Source organism: Salarias fasciatus, chromosome 11 (assembly GCF_902148845.1).
Source record: "Salarias fasciatus chromosome 11, fSalaFa1.1, whole genome shotgun sequence".
Lineage (NCBI taxonomy): Eukaryota > Metazoa > Chordata > Actinopteri > Blenniiformes > Blenniidae > Salarias > Salarias fasciatus.
Window position 1 is genome coordinate 28,317,976 of NC_043755.1, and position 20,382 is coordinate 28,338,357.

General features: G+C 50.3%; 1 protein-coding gene across 1 annotated transcript in view; it reads right to left on the minus strand.

Moving 5' to 3' along the window:
• Positions 1–230: 230 nt before the first annotated feature.
• Positions 231–20,382, minus strand: part of cnot10 (CCR4-NOT transcription complex, subunit 10) — a 29,725-nt gene continuing 9,573 nt past the window's right edge. Inside the window, 16 exon segments of the mRNA XM_030103519.1 lie at positions 231–435; positions 647–670; positions 673–721; positions 1,013–1,140; positions 1,677–1,709; positions 4,026–4,156; positions 4,269–4,382; positions 4,477–4,557; positions 7,676–7,858; positions 8,152–8,273; positions 10,275–10,477; positions 10,570–10,719; positions 11,970–12,087; positions 13,055–13,138; positions 13,237–13,311; positions 13,399–13,535. Coding sequence (XP_029959379.1) covers positions 275–435; positions 647–670; positions 673–721; positions 1,013–1,140; positions 1,677–1,709; positions 4,026–4,156; positions 4,269–4,382; positions 4,477–4,557; positions 7,676–7,858; positions 8,152–8,273; positions 10,275–10,477; positions 10,570–10,719; positions 11,970–12,087; positions 13,055–13,138; positions 13,237–13,311; positions 13,399–13,535 — 1,793 coding nt within the window. The 3' untranslated portion in view covers positions 231–274.

A 20,382-nucleotide genomic window follows, 5' to 3' on the forward strand; every position in this document is an offset into this window, starting at 1 on the left:
CGGGCATTGTGTTGCCGTTCTCCTGTCCAAGTGGAGAAACATGTGCCTTGCTCCCCGGAGCTCCGGTGGACCCTGATAGGACTCCTGAAGGAAGCAGTGGACCTGCAGTGAGAGCGGGAGAAGGACCTGGACCCTGTCCTGGACCCTGGACCTGCTCCAACAGCCTGCCACCCGGACTGAGAAGAAGACCACTGCAGGCCTTCAGTCTGACACACGAGACAAACTCAAGGTGGTGCAGAAAACATTTATTGAGACGATTCCTCAATGTGTGTGTTCACTTCCTCTGCACCTGTGTGAAAGGTGAAGGGAGCTGGATGGGCTGCACCAGCTGGAAGGTCTGCAGGGTCTTCTTGCGGGAGTCGGGGGAGAGCCTCTGCAGGGGGGGGGGCAGCAGCTGGTTCCTCTTGATGATCTGCAGAGCCAGCTGAGTGTTGCCTGAGGACACATGGAGGCCGGCTCAGCTCAACCTGAAGACCCTCCCTCTGGAGTGTGTACCGTTCTGCAGCTTCAGATACACCCCCCAGCAGGGGGTGTATCTGAAGACCCCCCCTCTGGAGTGTGTACCGTTCTGCAGCTCCAGGTACACCCCCCAGCAGGGGGTGTACCTGAAGACCCTCCCTCTGGAGTGTGAGAGTGCAGTGTGTACCGTTCTGCAGCTCCAGGTACACCCCAGCAGGATGGCCTCCGGGGGGATCTCCTTGGTGTTCACCATGGAAGCAGCCTGGTGGGAAACAAACCCTGCAGTGTTGATGTGAAGCCTTGAACCCGGGGGGGGGGTGGGGGGGTGGGGGGGCAGAGCGGGTCCTGGAGGAGGCCGAGCCCTGCTGTTCTCCGTGTTCTCAGTGTTTCAACACAGCTGGGGGCGGTGAGGCTCGATATCTGGCTTTCTGCTCATGAGAGTCAGCTGTGTTGAAGCGGGGGGGGGGGGGGGGGGGGGGGCACTGTGGCCCTCCAGGACCCGCTGTGGACACCCCTGCCTTAGAGGGAGCTGAGACGAGGTTTCCACGGTTACCTGATGGAGACACTTGCGAGCCTTGTCGTACTCACTCCGGAGACAGTAGGAGCTGCCCAGGTTGAAGAGCATCATGGCCCGAGCAGATGTCACGCTGCTGGGGTAACACAGGGGGGGCTGCTTCCCTGCTGCCACACACACACACACACCACACACCACACACCACACAGCACACAGCACACAGCACACACACACACGCACGCACGCACGCACGCACGCACGCACGCACGCACGCACGCACGCACGCACGCACGCACGCACGCACGCACGCACGCACACGCAGCACATGCACGCACACACCACACACCACACACCACACACACACACACACACACACACACACACAAACACACACACACACACACACACACACACACACACACGCACACCACACGCAGCACACGCACGCACACACCACACACCCGCACACACACACACACACACACACACACACACGCACACCACACGCACACACAGCACACACACGCGTACACACACACCACACACATGCACACACCACACACACAGCGCACACACAGCACACACACACGCACGGACGCACGCAGCACGCACCACACACAGCACACACACACAGTGCATCAGAGCCTTTCCTTGACGTCCAGGTCCAGCTGGAGGGGGGTCAGGGGTCAGGGGTCAGACTCACAGGACTCTGCAGGTTCGTCTCCTTTGTCTGAGCCTGTCGACAAACAGAGCTCAGTTCAGACACGGACAGGAAACGCCAGAGACTCCACAGAGACTGCCAAAGGCCCGGACCCCGGGAGACCCAGGGTGTCCTGGGACAGAAAAGCCAGCAGCACATGTTTCTTTCCCAGAAGACCACATGTTGACGGTCAGTGGGTGAACATGTGGTCCAGCCCCACAGAATCACTGCCTGAGGCCATGAACGCAAACCTTTCTTCAGACCCATCCCGCTGTCTTCTCTGACTGGATTTCTCAGCTTTAAAGTGAGTAAAATGACTCGTATGGTTGTAATGATGATCCAGGATGTGTATGGACTCTGAGAGGCGGGCCTTCCTGTGATCTGGAGTGTTATTCTCTGCTGCAGCCGTACAGCACTGGGTGTGTCAGAGCAGAAATTCAAGCTGTGCCCGGCATGTTCCATGGAGACGCTGCTCTTCACATGCCCACATATGAACAGATATACTGACAGAAATGATCTTGGATGTTTTCTATGAAAAAAAAAAAAAAAAAAGTTAAATACTGAATAAATGATTTATGGTTGCTTTTTTCTGTATTAGTATTTATCAGTTAACTGTGGGAAAAAAGGCCTTTCCGCCGAGTCTGCTCCTGTTTTCAGGATTTAGTTCTTTGACCAACCAGCGGCTCGTTGCATTTGCAGCTGGCAGAAAGTCAGGAACCGGTTCTGCGTGTCTTCGGGGAGGCTCACTGCATTTTTCAGGGACAGCTGACAATGATCAGCAAGCAGAGAGAGGAACAGGCTGTCCAGACATGACTGTGTGAATCCGGGTGAACGGATAAGTGAGAGGAGGATGTATTTCAACAGAAACCAGTCTGGAGACGACAGGTACTCATTCTAGTTTTAGTCTCTGGAGAATGCCACCAGGACAGCTGTTCTCTGCTCCATCACTGATGGGAGAGGGACTCTGAGAGAGAATTAGTCTGAGTTTTGGAAATAGTTTTTTTGAGATTTTTTTGTCTAAATAAATGGCATCAAAATTGTGACTGTTTTGAGCTTCTTATTCCTGATATTGATTATTACTGGGTAACAAGTTCTCAATTCTGCAAATGACCCTCTGGTCGTTTTGTATTTGTTCAAACTAGATTCATCGGCCGGTCGATTACGTCGGCTGATATCAGCCCTTTTCAAAATAATTCTCATCGGCCGGGATTTTGCCGACTGACCGCCGATATATTCTTCATTTCTCATAAAACAGTAAATGTGTGAAGCGTCGGAGTCGTGCAGAATAATGTCCTTGCACCGTTTGCCCACCAGAAGGAGCTCTGACTCCATTCATTGCCTTCGTCCTCACCTGCCTACTACCGCTGCTACAGTCAGGAAGCACTGCCAGAGTGGGGGGGCGGGGCGTGCTCACAGGTAAAGACTCTTGTCTCTGTTTCAGTTTCACTCCCTTTGCCATGTGTCATGGCGAGTGGCGTGCCGTGTTCATGGTTTTTATTTACGTTGCATCGCTAAAGTTGCGCTGACCTGGCTGAAGTTAGCCTGCACCCCGGCTGTGTTAGCAGCAACATCGCTATACTTACGCCAGCGTAGCAGAGCATTAGGTCAGAGGCTAAAGCCAGTAAGCAACTGCAGAAATAACGTAAAATGCTTCAAAGTACAGAACGACCGTTTGTCACTTCACCAACTGTGTCCTGACTGCGGCGCTTTAATGCAGTGCAATGTGAACGGCGGGGGTGGGGGGTTAATTATGATGACCATTACTGTCTGTGGGCAGCAACCGTCCTGCTGTCATGCCACTCGGAGTTTTACTTTGGCAGAAACTGCAACGTGACAGGCTGTTACAGCATCTCACTGTGTGTGTTGTTATGCAGTAATCGGAATGTCGGACTATTTGTGACCATATATTCCAAATCGGTGGATAAATCAGACATCGGAAGTTTTTTCTGTCAAATATCGGAATCGGCACTGGCCTCAAAAAAGCCCTAGCGGCCGGGCCCCAGTGAAACAGCCTGATTATAGACACATTCTGCCCGAAGTTGCAAAATTACACCACATCCTAAAAACTCACTAAACACACATTTTTGGGAAGCCCTTCACTGTGCCATTCAGACGTCCCCTAAAGCTTCATTTAAAAGAGAAAACAACGTGCAGAATGTTGCACCCTCCAAACCCAATGTGGCCCTCACATAACTTGTTCCTAAAACCTTACTAGAACATAAGAATGTTGAAAATACTTTTATTTCCACTTTAACATCGGCATCGGCCCCCAAAAAACCCATATCGGTCGACCTCTAACACATTTCTATATTGGGGTTTTCCAGGGCGAAAGGGACTCCAGACTCCACTGACCTTGGTCCTGCTCACTGGGGAGAACTCCCATGGAAACATCCACCACGTTCTCTGGGTTGAGGTGGGCGATGGCATCAGAGATTCTGTCCAATGAGATGAGGGCTTCAGCAGCGTAGAGGTGACCTAGAAACCTGACCACAGAGTGACGGACTGGATGAGAACGCCAGGTTGACGGTGGGGGGCGGTACTGGGCTGGGCTCCATCCAGAGGATGTGGAACGGACGAGGCTGCTGCAGGTCTGACCTGAGGGATCCGGAAACTTTGCTCTGAAGCAGCAGCTTGTCAGCGTGGTTTAGAGCCATCAGGTTGTCCCCCAGAGCCAGCGCCACGTAGGCGCTGCAGGCCAGGATGGAGCACCTGCAGGTCACACAGCAGGTCACACAGGAGGTCACACAGGAGGTGACACGGGGCGGGGCAGCAGGCGGAGGAGGCGGAGCAGCAGTGAGGTTACCTGAGGTTCTCCAGCTCCTGCTTCCTGAGAGGAGCCGATGGAGCCGCAGACAGAAACTTGTCGGCCTCTTGGCCTTTCCCACTGCCAGACAGAGCACAGCATCCACCAGGTCAGTCAGGCAACACAGCCGGAACACAGCCGCCACCCAACACCACCCAAAACCACCACCCAACACCATTCAACCACCACCCACCCAACACCACCCAACAACATTCAACCACCACCCACCACCACCACCCACCCAACACAATCTACCCAACACCACCACCCGACACCACCCACCCAACACAATCTACCCAACACCACCCAACACCACCATCCAACACAATCTACCCAACACCACCCAAAACCATCCAACACCACCCAACACCATCTACCCAACACCACCCAAAACCACCACCCAACACCATTCAACCACCACCCACCCAACACCACCCAACAACATTCAACCACCACCCACCACCACCACCCACCCAACACCACTACCCAACACCACCACCCGACACCACCCACCCAACACAATCTACCCAACACCACCCAACACCATCACCCAACACAATCTACCCAACACCACCCAAAACCATCCAACACCACCCAACACCACCCACCCAACACCACCCAAAACCACCACCCAACACCATTCAACCACCACCCACCCAACACCATTCAACCACCACCCACCCAACACCACCCAACAACATTCAACCACCACCCACCACCACCACCCACCCAACACCACTACCCAACACCACCCAAAACCACCACCCAACACCATTCAACCACCACCCACCCAACACCAACCAACAACATTCAACCACCACCCACCACCACCACCCACCCAACACAATCTACCCAACACCACCCAACACCACCACCCAACACAATCTACCCAACACCACCCAAAACCATCCAACACCACCCAACACCATCTACCCAACACCACCCACCCAACACCACCCAAAACCACCACCCAACACCATTCAACCACCACCCACCCAACACCACCCAACAACATTCAACCACCACCCACCACCACCACCCACCCAACACCACTACCCAACACCACCCACCCAACACCACCACCCGACACCACCCACCCAACACAATCTACCCAACACCACCACCCAACACCATCTACCCAACACCACCCACCCAACACCACCCAAAACCATCCAACACCACCCAACACCATCCAACACCACCCAACACCACCCAAAACCATCCAACACCACCCAACACCACCCTCCCAACACCACCCAAAACCATCCAACACCACCCAAACACCACCCAACACCACCAACCAGACAACATCAGTCAACACCAGCCAAGACCAGATCCAGAGAGACAGTGAGCGAGTGAGAGAGAGAGAGAGGCAGAGGGAAAGAGACTTTTCAAACACACTTTAATATTCTTTCACATTTCCAAAACCACTGTCATGTTCACAAGCTGTTAAATCAGTTCTCATGTCAGATTCCCTCCGTGGTTCAAAGCCTCCACAGCAGGTGGAATCCTCTACATGAAGCTGTCACAGGAACTGCTCTGTTCTTTTTGTTTTTTCTCTTTTCTCACTTTCTGCACCAGTTTTTTTTCATTCTGTATATCTCCTGCTCCGTCAGCTCCACCCTTCATTTTCCTTTATGTTCACTTTCCCAGGACTCTCTTCTAAAAGAGGTTTTTAATCTCAATGGGACTTTCCTGGCTAAATAAAGGTTAAATAAAATAAAAAATAAAGTATGGAAAATCCTCAAGATCTGGGAAGTCATCCTCCGCCTTCACACCTTTTTTATTCTTGCTTCTTTCCAAGAATGGTTTGATTTCTATTGTCCCATAAACACCAGCCTGGACCTCCTCCACCCTCCTCCAGAGTCTCTGGTCCCTCCTCCACCCTCCTCAGCTGAACTCTGATCAGTCTCATCAACCTCCTTTAATTTAGCTTGACTCTTTTCTTTAGCTCCACCCACTTCTTCCTGTTTCCTTTTATCTGGCAGCACCATCCTGCTGCTCCCCTCCTCCTCCATCTCCACCTCCACCCTCACTCCATTGGTCACAGGTTGCTCCGCCTCCTCCTGTCCTCCAGTCAGAACTCCACCTTCCAGAGAGTCCAGACCAGCAGCTCCACCCACAGGACCCTCCTGAGAGAGAGAGAGGCTGCTCCACCTCTGCTCCACCTCCACCTCCACCTTCAGTACTCTCTCCACGCCTTTGTTCCTGTTCACCTCCACTTATGCTCCTTTTTGTCTTCTCTGCCTCCTCCACCACCTCTTAACCCTCTGTCACCTCCTCCTCCACTCCAGTCCTTCCTCCTCCGCTCCTTTCATCTTCTCTGCCTCCTCCACCACCTCTTTCCTCTCTGTCACCTCCTCCTCAGCTCTTCTCTCCCTCTTCACCTCCTCCACTCCCCTCCTCCATCAGCTTCTCCTCTAGTGTCCCTCCTGTCCACATCTGAAGCGTCTCATGTTGTCCATAGTGTCAAACAGTGTGGCCCAGTCCCTCCAAGGTGACTCTGGACCAGGTTCAGATCCTGGTTGTTGTTCTTCAGCACCATGGAGAGCTCCTGCTGCAGCTCACGTGGGACTTCAGGGTCCGTCCAGCCGGAGGACAGCGTCCTCAGAGGAGACACCACCTTTCCAAACCTGGACATGGCGTTAATGATGTCCACATCTCTGATGTGTGGAGGAACTTTTCCAGCCGGTGTGGTCAGAGGAGGACAGGAACCAGCTGGTCTCTGATCTCCACCAGCTGAGGTGACGGTGTTCGCTTGTTCCTCCTCAGCAGCTAACATCACTACAGCTCCGTCCATCCCGGCAGCTGACACCATGCTGGCTGCTCCAGTAATCCCTGCCACTGCCTGGACACACTCCTCCACTGAGCAAGAAAAATCCAGTTCCATCCTGAAACCGTGCTTCCTGGTTAGCCTGGTGTAGTCCATGGTGCTTACAGAAAACACTGCTAGCAGCACCACAGACCCTCCAGAGCAGGAACCGGTCCAGAAAGCTCTCAGCCGCCAAACCTCACTCCACACAGCCCACTGAGCTGCAGGAGGGCTGGAACACTTGGAACAGGTGAGACAAGTCTGTAAACTCACTTTGCCTGGAGAAACTCTGCTCAGTCACTGTGCAGCCCTCACTCCCAGCATGCACCAGAGAGAGACAGAGAGAGAGAGAGAGAGAGAGACAGAGACAGACAAAGACGGCCAGACCTGCAGGCATCACTGTTCTCACTGCCGCTCTCGGTGCTTCCAGACTGGCTGCTGGAGAGTTTGGATCCGTTCTCAGTCTTATTGTCGGCGGCCTGGAGATCAGGAAGCAGCAGCAGAGCGTTCCTCAGGCAAATGGCTGCAAACTCCATGCTGGCTACTGGAATGGCAGCAGACTGACCCTCACTGACACACACACACACACACACACACACACACACACACACACACACACACACACACACACACACACACACACACACACACACACACACACACACACACACACACACACACACACACACACACACACACACACACACACACACAGAATCAGTTTATGATTAAATGTACTGATTAAATGTTACATTAATTTAAACTCAATTATTTGACTTAAGATGTGCTGTAAAATACATCTCTTTCAGATCAATGAGGTGTGTGTGTGTGTGTGTGTGTGTGTGTGTGTGTGTGTGTCTGACCTGTACACAGAGTTCTGAGTGGACGGAGAAGCCAGGATGATCTTGCGATGGTATCCCTGGCCCACGATAGACTGAACGATGCCTTTCTTACACGGCAAACCTTTAGTTTCCTGCTCTGAGCCCTGCAGATGAAACACCAACTACTTTCATATCATGTCTCGTGGACTCCAGAGGACTAGGAGGAGCTGTAGAGCCACTATAGAGTAGCTGTAGAACCGCTATAGAGCAGCTGTAGAGCCGCTATAGAGCAGCTGTAGAGCCACTATAGAGGAGCTGTAGAGCTGCTATAGAGGAGCTGTAGAGCCACTATAGAGGAGCTGTAGAGCCACTATAGAGCAGCTGTAGAGCCGCTATAGAGCAGCTGTAGAGCCACTATAGAGCAGCTGTAGAGCCACTATAGAGCAGCTGTAGAGCCACTATAGAGCAGCTGTAGAGCCGCTATAGAGCAGCTGTAGAGCCACTATAGAGCAGCTGTAGAGCCACTATAGAGGAGCTGTAGAGCCGCTATAGAGCAGCTGTAGAGCCGCTATAGAGCAGCTGTAGAGCCACTATAGAGCAGCTGTAGAGCCACTATAGAGCAGCTGTAGAGCCACTATAGAGGAGCTGTAGAGCCACTATAGAGGAGCTGTAGAGCCACTATAGAGCAGCTGTAGAGCCACTATAGAGCTGTAGAGCCACTATAGAGCAGCTGTAGAGCCACTATAGAGCAGCTGTAGAGCCACTATAGAGCAGCTGTAGGGCCACTATACAGCAGCTGTAGAGCCACTACAGAGCTGTAGAGCCACTATAGAGGAGCTGTAGAGCCGCTATAGAGCAGCTGTAGAGTCGCTATAGAGGAGCTGTAGAGTCGCTATAGAGGAGCTGTAGAGCCACTATAGAGCAGCTGTAGAGCCACTATAGAACAGCTGTAGAGCCACTATAGAGGAGCTGTAGGGCCACTATACAGCAGCTGTAGAGCCACTATAGAGCAGCTGTAGAGCCACTATAGAGGAGCTGTAGAGCCACTATAGAGGAGCTGTAGAGCCACTATAGAGGAGCTGTAGAGCCACTATAGAGCAGCTGTAGAGCCACTATAGAGCTGTAGAGCCACTATAGAGCAGCTGTAGAGCCACTATAGAGCAGCTGTAGGGCCACTATAGAGCTGTAGAGCCACTATAGAGCTGTAGAATCACTATAGAGGAGCTGTAGAGCCGCTATAGAGGAGCTGTAGAGCCACTATAGAGCAGCTGTAGAGCCACTATAGAGCAGCTGTAGAGCCACTATAGAGCAGCTGTAGAGCCACTATAGAGCAGCTGTAGAGTCGCTATAGAGGAGCTGTAGAGTCGCTATAGAGCAGCTGTAGAGCCACTATAGAACAGCTGTAGAGCCACTATAGAGCAGCTGTAGGGCCGCTATAGAGGAGCTGTAGAGCCACTATAGAGCAGCTGTAGAGCCACTATAGAACAGCTGTAGAGCCGCTATAGAGGAGCTGTAGAGCCGCTATAGAGGAGCTGTAGAGCCACTATAGAGGAGCTGTAGAGCCACTATAGAGCAGCTGTAGAGCCACTATAGAACAGCTGTAGAGCCGCTATAGAGGAGCTGTAGAGCCGCTATAGAGGAGCTGTAGAGCCGCTATAGAGGAGCTGTAGAGCCGCTATAGAGGAGCTGTAGAGCCGCTATAGAGGAGCTGTAGAGCCACTATAGAGGAGCTGTAGAGCCACTATAGAGCAGCTGTAGAGTCAGTAAGACTGGTTCACATTGCCAGCTTTACCATTTTAGTGGTACCACGATAGCCTCTTCATCTTGGTAGACCCATGACAGGGTCTACAGCAGGGGTACCAAACTGAATCCTAAAAGGCCGGCACCCTGCATGTTGCTGCTCTCTTTCTGCTGCAGTGCACCTCTGACGTTGGCGTGGTCCTCAGGGTTGTAGAAAAGCCCAATCAGGAGGCCTTCACTGCCATCAGCTGTGTTACAACTAGGAGAGACCTAACCATGCAGGGTCACCGGCTCCCTAGGACTGGAGTTCGACACATCTGGTTTACAGTCATCACACACAATTTTTGTTCCCCCACAGAACCTCTTATTATGGTCCAAGGGCCAGAACCAGTCTGCAGGAGGAGCTTGCACTAATGTCCACGTACCCCTTTGTTAGCAGAGATGCAGCACTCAGCCAGACGGAGCCACAGTCGGGGGTTGGAGTGGTAGACCTGCACCGCCTCCATCAGACACTCGAAGGCAGCCAGAGGCCGGCCGATGTGCAGCAGCTGGATGCCGCAGTTATACAGCAGCTCGTAGCGTTTGTTGGCTAGTAAAGCACACATAGGGATGCCTGTAAATTTCTTAGCTGTAGGAAAAGAAGAGAGGAGAAGTAGGACTGATCAGTGAAGATTCCCAAAGGCCCGTGGTCAGCCTGTTCTGATTTATAAGGTGACCTACACTGCCCGCTGCTGCCGTCTCCCAGCTGTGCGCACGTATTGTCGTTCTCCTGCAGGGCTTTCTTGAAGTAGAAAATGCCTAAGTTATGTTTCCCCATTGCAAAGTGAATGCAGCCCAGATTGTTCCAGAACATGCAGCGAACACATTCACCTGCAGGACAAAAGCCAGGACACATCAACAGAAGGCAGACATTTATGACATTTGACCTCATCTCAGACATGGTTCTGACCTTACACTACTTGAAGCCATATGTGATCAGCTGCAGCAAAACACTGAAGCTCAACTAGGGCTGGTCCCAGTAGCTGTTTTTGCCCTCTGAATATTTGGCCCAAGGCCTAAGTAATGACAATTATCCGAATGTTGGGCGTGAGCCGCCGGTATACGCATGGTCCAGAGCGCCGCAGCAAACAAGACACTTCGGACGCTACTTTGAAGAGAGACTGTGTGAAGCCATCAGGCTGTAGCTCCATCTACAAAGACACCCAGAGAGTGAGACACTGCTGGATGGAGAGAGCAGACTGTCTGGAGGGAGGAGAAGGCTGCTGACAGAAGTGAATGTATCGCTCCAGCGCCGCCACGCAATTCAGAAACAGAAAAAAAAGTCTAAATATACTAAATGATAACAGACTGACAATGTATGTGCCTCATTTTCTGTAAATAATTTGTAATAAAGGGGTAGATCAACTGTCTGGAGCAACGGAAAAGCTCCCCGAGAACGTGCAGTTCTGTGTGTGCATGCATGGGACGCACACCGTGTGTGTGTGTGTGTGTGTGTGTGTGCGCGCGCGCGCGTGTGTGCGCGTTCTCGTATTTCTATCCTTGTTGGGGCCAAATGTCCCCACAAGGATAGCAAAACGTGGAACGACGTGCCTTGTGGGGACCTTTTTCCGGTCCTAAGTAGGAGAAACAGTGTTTTCTTGACCATGTTGTTGTTACTGAAAAAAGTAAAAGTGCAAAAACATTTCTTTAGGGTTAGGCTTTGTTGTGGTGTGGGTTAGGGTTAGGGTAAGGGTCAGGGTTAGGGGCTAGACATGAATGGGAGTCAATGGACGGTCCCCACAAGGATAGAAATACAAGACTGCGCGTGTGTGTGTGTGTGTGTGTGTGTGTGTGTGTTGGGGGGAATACTCGGATCACAAAATTATTCGCCAAATGTCATCATAGTGACCGAATATTAGGATATTTGGGACCAGCCCTAAGCTCCACTTCAGCCTGAGTTTTTCCAGTCAGACTGTGAGTGGAGTTCAGCATTCACATTGCAAGCTGCAGATCAGACATTTAACTGCCAACTCATGCACAAAACAGGAACTGTGAGAGTCAAATAGCTGGGTTCATCTGGTACATGATGATCAGAGTAACTCTGCTGTGTGAAGCATGCCGAGAGGAAGGGGAAGTTTTACCAGTCTTCAGAGGTCCAGCGTGCTCTGCCATGTTGGAGCTGTTCAACAGCTTCACAGCTTTCCTGTAGTTTCCTCTCAGATATTCAAAGTTACTCTTGAGGAACAGTGAAGAGGCAGACTGGAGAAGGCAGAAAGCAGAGGTCAGCAGAGTAGACACTACCTGCTGTCCACTGCTACATCTCAACATGCTGCTGTCTGTCATCAACCCAGCCAAGTGGAAACACACCGAGGGTCCTCATCCAAGATGGCCGACACACTGAACCTGCACTCACGTCTGAAGATCCTTCCAGAACAGACTGCTCTGTCTCAAAGTTAGTTTTACCTGGATCACAGTTCTGTCTTCCTCAACATGAAGTGACCTTCTGAATCCTGAGCTCAACACGTCACTGAGAAGTGGAGCAGGCAATAACCGCTCCGTCAGCTGACTGACAGAACAAAAGCCACTCATCTCTGGGGGATATAAAGGCTTCTTGACTCTTGAAATGTGAACCGTGCTCAGGGCACATGAGAGGTTCACCTCCACTTCAAACAAGACCCTTGGGTCACCAGGTCAGCCGGACAAAGGCAGCCTCGCTCTCAGGTCCCCACCCAGCCTCGCCACATTGCTGATTTTCTCGTGTCGTCGGTTTCTGCACTGATGCCCATTTGCTGAAAGCACACGTGATTCCACATGACAGCATTGTGTACAGGCGTGGCCAAGCAGTGAGACGGCCAATCAGAGCACTGACATGATAGACGATGTGAGTAGAAAGGTCATCACTAATCTAGAACTGAATTTGAGGAAAACAGCTCTCTTGTGCCTAATGTTTTCAATGGAAATTTCTACAACTTACTGGAAATGTTTCAAACACTCTTGGCTCGCCGTCTTGAGCATATCATGCCATCAATCAATTCTCACCAGACAGGCTCCATTAAATCACCACTGACGCCTCAGGAGCCTTTCACGGCACACCAGAGACCAAATCAGGGCTTTCTGGGAACATCCTCATCATTTATGCATGTGTAACTTTCAATGACATGAATGCCGGCAGTGTGTGGACAGCGGTGGGGCTGGAGCAGCAGCCAGGAGCCCGCCTCAGACTCACGTTCCCTGCTGTGTTCATCACCGACTTGATCTCTCTCTTACAGGCCTTGGAGGACTTCATCTGGATGTAGGCTCGCACTCTGAACTGTGAAGGAGACAGGCGGTGAGAGCAAAGCAGAGGCCGACAGCATCAGCCAGAGCAGCCAGAGCAGCCAGAGCAGCCAGAGCAGCAGCCCCTCTCACCTGGTGCATTCTGGATTTAGCCGCTTCCATCATGGCAGCAAACTCGGCTTTCTGGTCTTTGTTTGAGCTGTTGCTCTGAGGGAAACAGTCACATGAGATCTTCCTGAACTGTGCAGCCTGTTCAGCTGGACGGACGGGAGTCGGTCAGCACGCCAACACTACCTCTCCTTTGCCGTTCTTGTTGCTCCCCTGGACGGACAGCTTGTCCAGCACAGCCAGCAGGTGAAGCGCCTTCTCAGGCTGGAACGTGACCAGGTACAGGTCCACCAGCAGGAAGCACACGGCCTGGGCAAACCTCTCTGCAGGGACAGGGGACGGACAGAGGACACACTGAGACAGAGACAGAGACAGAGACACAGAGAGACAGAGAGAGACACAGAGAGACACAGAGAGAGAGAGACAGACAGACTCTGGCGAAGACGTTCCACCTGCAGCAGAAGTGCAGTTCTGTCCTCTTCAGTTCCAGGCGTTTGGCAGCGTGGTTTGCCATGGACGGTTCAGACGCCGAGTCTGTAGTGATTAGAGCTCTCACCTCACAGTAACAAGGTCCTCTGTTCGAATACCGGCTTGGGCCGGGGCCTTTCTGTTTTGGGGGAGGTTGAGCTGAAATCTGAGGGAATCTCCACAGAAGTGGAGAAAGAGCTCCAATATGGCCAAACTTCAAAATAAAGAAGGAAATCCTGAACACTGGTGTTAAATCACAGCTGAATTAATCATAGTGCTTTCAGCAACCTGCTGATGAGGCTGTTCCGGAGCAGCTCACTAACCACAATCAGAAAACTAATGCGAGTAAAGCACATTTATTATTGAAACATTTTTCAAGAAAACACTCAACACTTTAAAGGGGACGTTGATCAGTGGACTTCCTTTTTTAAACCTGTAAACACTATTAAATAGTCTGATACCAATGTGAAACGACACCAAAGTGTCCAGTAATGCGGTTCATGTCTTTGCCCACAAGCCCTGAAAACAGTTCTGCCTGGCTGTGAAGGCTCTGGTTCACTGAGGGTTTTCTAGCCGGACCGTTGTGATGTAGATGTGATCCGGCTTCCTTATATGGTCATACTGAGACCCGGCCCTGGTTCTCTGTGCCTGGTGTGTGTGTTGGTGTTAGATCCAGAGAACTTGGCTCCTAGAAAATGTTTATTTGGATATCCTGGAAAGGCAGTTTTATTTGGCTTTCCTGAAGACGAAGTCACCAGGCAGCAGTGGAAATTATTTCTTTTTCCGGGTCAGAAGAAGACAAATACTCCAGTCTAAGGATCGACCAATTATTGGCCTGGCCGATAATATCGGCCGATATTGGGCATTTTTCTAATAATCAGCATCGGCCTTTTTTTCCCACCAATATCCGATAAAAAAATTTTTTTTTTACCGTATTTCCCGCACTATAAGGCGCACCTAAAAGCCTCTAATTGTCTCAAAGCCCAACTGTCTGCCTTATATTTCGGTGCGCCTTTTTTTCAGAAAATACGGTAATAAAGACCACTCGGTTGTCAGTCAGTTGTCTTGACTACGGCTCCCATAATGCATTGTGATGTGATCACATGAGCAAACAACTTCTGCTTGCTTGTAGCTAAGCTAGCCATTTCCAAAGAACGGCAAATATGAAGCTTGAGGCAGATTCTCCGCCTCTGACCCGTCAGTCACCAGAATCACACAGTTTGTCCTCAAGTCTCCCAACCGGAGAGCACGGCACGCGGCTGCACAGCCCGACGCCGGCGGACGGCCCGCTTGCTGGGACGCTGGGAGCGGTCGGCCGGCAGCAGTCAACCGGCAGCGGATTACAGTCAAGTCGGCCCCACGCATCTTCCGTCACGCACTCACGCCACACATTGAAAACTGAAAAAAAAATTACCGGTAAATGTGTCTGGTGCTGCTGTGGAACCGGGAGGAATCAAACACGCCTGTCACAGACCGACCGCTGATTTTTTTCCCCCAGTTTTCAATGTGTGGCGTGAGTGCGTGACAGAAGACGCGTGGGGCCGAGTCGGTCGGGGCGACCGGGGGTTGACTGGTTACCGTGCCGAGAACAGACTGCCTGCCGAAAAATGACTCCCCCCACGGGGGCGCGCATCGATTAGTGATAACATTGATTTTAACATATTTTTTAGCGTTACAGTAGCCTACAACTTTAGTTCAACCAGGATTCTCCATTGTTTATTTTATTATTATTTTTTATTCCTACAGTACAGGACATACAAGGGACAAAACACAAGAAAATGAAGGAAAGAGTTGTGTCATCAGCAGCGACAGACAGCTGAATATTGGAGTTTTGGGGAAGTTATGGATGAGATGACTGCATTATTGTGTGTGTGTGTGTGTGTGTGTGTGTGTGTGTGTGTGTGTGTGTGATAAATATAATTACATGTATCAGTAATAATAATAATAACAATAATAATAAAGTAATCACACAATTATAAACTGAACGAAAACAAAAGGCCTGAGTATAAAGAATGTAGAAGAAGTGTTTTCCACTGAGCACATCACATCTCTCTTCACTAGTCACTTCACTACTAAGTCACTACTCTGGGCTGTGGAACAATGTCCCACCCACAGCTACATTTTGATGCCAAAATGTTCATTTTTGCTGCAAATGAATATCGGTTCAACATATCGGTTATCGGTTTCCATAAGTACCAATAATTGGCATCGGCCCTAAAAAAGCCATATCAGTCGATCCTTACTCCAGTCTCTGTCTGCAACGGCAGATGAATTTTCTGTTTGGCGAGTAGATAGCGGGGTTATCTGCCACACGGGGCAAGGGGTGAATGTTTTCTACCATAATAATAATGATAGTAAGCGTTTTGGGATGCAAAGTGTGGGATCACTGCAAGTTGAAACGAAAACACAGTGCAGCATGTCTGTGGTGCATCGGAGTTATCCTAGCATAACAGCACATCGTGTGCTACACCAAGACGTAGCAGGTTTATTATCAGAGCAGCGTCACTGCAGCAGGTCAGTGAAAATACAATCGTCCCATGAGGGTTTCTGCCAGACCTTTTCAGTCCGGGCGCCCGGCCCGCGCTAAATTCTGCAGCACCCGGACAACGGACAGGAAAAAAAAAGAAATAGCGCCACGTTTGCGGCTAATTAGCAGTTGCGCACTGTGGAGCAGCAGCGGCGGCCGCTTGGACACTCCGTGTGAGCAGCGCGCTGCTCGGCATCGCTCCCCCCCGACACACACACATTCCCCCCTGGCTAAACTTTTATCCTGCAGGAAACACTGTAGACGCAAATAAATATTTTTACAATCAGCTGTTTACACGCCTGAGTCCCAGAGGAGAGCCAGCAGTCGTCACCAACTGTCTTTGAATGCGCCACACCGCCGAGGAGGTTCTTGAACGCAACGCGAAATTAAATGGAAGTGATTCCACAGAAGAGGCACAACATGTTCAAAAGTTCAGGCTGGATTTCTGAGGAATGTTCCATTTCACAAACAGCTGATATGGCAACGCTTGTCAGTTATCTTGACTTCCATACCAGCAAAGTGGGTTTGACCAATCACAGCGAGTGGAATGCGCACATGATGAGACTGGGATGGAGTCAACTGAACAGAGCGTTTTCGGAGGAAGGAGGAAAAGCAAGGAAGCGGCGCAGTAAAAGACACAGATCTAAGAAGCTTTCAGTGCCGGTTATCCTGTATAAGCCCTCTAGGGGGGGCTAGAAATTAAATACGAATGAGCAAAACCGGCCGATCAACGTCCTCTTTAAGGTTCTCAGAACATTCGGGCAATAAAACTAAACTAAACCAAACCAAACCAAACTATAGTAAACCAAACCAAACTAAACTAAACTAAACTAAACTAAACTAAACCAAGCCAAACTAAACTAAACCAAACTAAACCAAACTAAACTAAACCAAACTAAACCAAACTAAACTAAACCAAACCAAACTAAACCAAACTAAACCAAACTATACTAACTAAATACTAGTTTAAACAGTCAAGTATCCACAAAGCTGCCCTAGGAGCTAGAATGCTGTGGGAAGTACGGTGCACTGAGCCCTGTCCTCTAATGTCTGAATGTTCTTCCCTTTAGTCCGTTCATTGCTTTTCACCTGCTGTCCCCCCCTTCGAGGGGGAGTCTTCTCCAGTTTCAGTTGCTGACTCCACTATTACGAGGGCCTACGAACAAGCTCCGTCCGGACCGGGAGGATAGTCCTGTCGGTCCTGCCCGCGGACTGGCTTCGGTTCTACTGCTGGGATCCATGGTTCTTGTGCTGGACCGTCCAACGGACTGTCCTCAACATAGTCCTAGGCTTTACTTCTTATTGTCTCATGCTAGCTGTTGCCAAAGCTGTCCGTCCCTGGGAGAGGGATCCCTCCATACTGTGGTTCTCCCCAAGATTTCTTCTTTTCCCACTGGGTTTCTGGAGTTTTTTCTTGCCGGATGTGAGGGTCGAAGGCGGTGGTTGCTTCGTTCTGTCTCGTTACTGTAAATATTGACATATTACCATTATGCTTATTCACTGTTTTTACTTTTACCGACCAATGTAACATCTTGAAGCTTGAGCTGTTGTGATACTAGGCTATACAAAAATAAATTGATTGATTGATTGATGGAATATGAAAGGCACTGACGCTTTCTTCAGATAACTGTTCACCATTTGTGGCTGAGGGAATTATGAAGGCATCCTAAAGCAGTCCCCATGCCTGAGTGAACAACTGGGAGAGTGTGGGCTCCAGCTGATTCACACTCTTGTATCAGCTTCATGAAAGTGAACCCGTGTGGTTAAATGAGGCTTAGAAATAGAAACGTCAGCTGAAGCCCGAGAGCAGACTCATACACATATCAGAGCTCCAGCCAAAGACGCTCGTGCTGAGGATGTCCAGAAAAAGGCCGTGCACCATCCTGCTACTCCACGAGGAGAGGCTGAGGTTCCATCTATACCAGTGTTTCTCAACTGGTGGATCGCAGACCCGTTTTCAGTGGGTTGCAGGCCTTTGCCTGGGGAAAAAAATGCCAGGAAAAACATTGAGTGTGATTCATACTCTTGAACAGTGGGTGGCGATAATGCTCTGTAATGCGAGTATACACCCGCCATTCCACACCATGGAAAAAGACCGGCGAAATATGTTTACATACGTTGACCGTGGCGAAACGGCGGTACAACAAAGAATATATGAGATATGGTTTTTCACATCTTGAAGACAAAGGAGGACACACAACACAGTGTTTTGTGCAGCGAGATGCTGGTATATGAAAGCACGAAGCCTTCAAAACTGAGGCGGCATTTGGGAACAAAACACCCCGCTCTCAAAGACAAACCTGTGGACTACTTCAGAAGACGACTTCAAGACCTGAGGACATCACAAAAGTGTCTTACTGCTTCGTGCTGGAAGCAACAACAGGCGTTGCGTGCATCTTACCAGGTGGCACATCGGACCACCAAGTTAAAAAAGCCCCACACCACACCAGAGGACCTCATCCTCCCTGCAGCCACGGACATGGTCCGAGAGGTTCTGGATCAATCTGCAGTTGATAAACTTAAAACTACACCTCTGTCAAATGACAGCATAAGTAGGCAAACTGAAGACATGTCGGAGGACATCAAACAACAGACCACAGCTGGCATGAAGGCAAAGCAGTGAGACAGGTGTGGGACGGGGACTTACTTGAACAATTTCTCTGTGTAAGAGAGCTCCTTACTACTACGGCTGCAGAAGACATTTTGGGCTCTGTGGACTTGTGTTTGAGTTCAGTGGGCGTCGCTATCACAACTGATGGTGCTGCCTCCATGACAGGAAAAACCTCGAGAAAGCTCCCAATGCAACATGGAACCAGTGTTTTCTGCATCGGGAGGCACGAGCGGCAGAGGACATGGCACCCTGCTTCATGGTACATGGAGTGCAAAGAACACCTGATGTTTTCAAAAACTGTGCCAGGATCTTGGTAGTGAGCATGTACAGCTGTAGTATCATGCCGCGATGCGCTGGCCTTCGAGGGGAAAGGTATTGTCCCGTTTTTAGAACCACGAGCTGAAATGGCAGCCTCTCTTGGCCTCTTGCAGACCTGTTCAGTGACAGTGTGTGGCTCACACACGCTGCTCATGTCGCTGATGTGTTTGAACAGGTAAATCCATTAAATGTGTCTGTGTAGGGAGACGGCACAACTTTTTTGAACAACATGACAAAATCGAAGCTTTCAAAAAAAAAGATCTCCTTACGGGCAAGTCCTGTTCCTACAAAACGGCCCGACATGTTCCCAAACGCCTGTCCTGAGGGACAGCAAATGGACACGGGAGGAGAAGATGTGGTGTGCAAAACGATCAGGACACATCTGTATAAACCTCTGGAGCGGCTGAATCACTACGTTTCCGAGAAACGGAGGGATGACTGGATACGCGAGCCCTTCGGAATTGACTTGGAAAGCGTCACGTTGCCAAGCAAGGAAGAGAGCCTGGTGGTGGCGCTGTCCTGCGGAGGCCAGCCTCTGCTATTCTGCTGCAGCGCTGTGATGAGCGAGGATCACTCTCCTGCCGTCCAGCACTGCCTCTCTGTGAGTGTGGCTTCTCAGCTCTGGTTCAGCTGAAGACAGAGCAGGAAACACACTGGACACTGAGCAGGACCTCAGAGCTGCTGTGTCCACTGGTCCACTGGAGCTCCAGACTGAGACTCCTGTCAGGAGCAGAAAACATGCCCAGCTCCCCCATTAATTCCTCCAAACTCAGCTCTGTCACATCAGTGTTACACCTATGGTGGAAACAAGTGCTGCTTAGTTTATTTCAATTGCTTTTTAGTATTTACCTACTGATAAGGTAATCAGAAGAAAAGTTCATTTGAGAACCTGAATCATTTCGAATTGCACTTTTTGTTTATTATGAGTTTCTGGATTAAAAATTGCTACTGAGGAAATTTATTTTTTCTCACAGTGCTGCAGTGTTGATTGTGTGGGTTCCGAGAGGGAGGGTCCTCTGTTAAAGGAGTCATATTATGCAAAATTCACTTTAAAAAGGAGTCTTTACAGTCACATTGCCTCCCAGAGCCTCTGTATGATCCCCCAGAAGTGAAACATTCAGTCACCTCCCTCAATTGCGCACTCCACTTTTAAGGAAATATACACTCAAACACGCGATTCTGAAATCTTACTTTGTCTACGTCATCAAGAGGAACATCAAGAGGGGGGGGTGGATAGGTGGTTGAA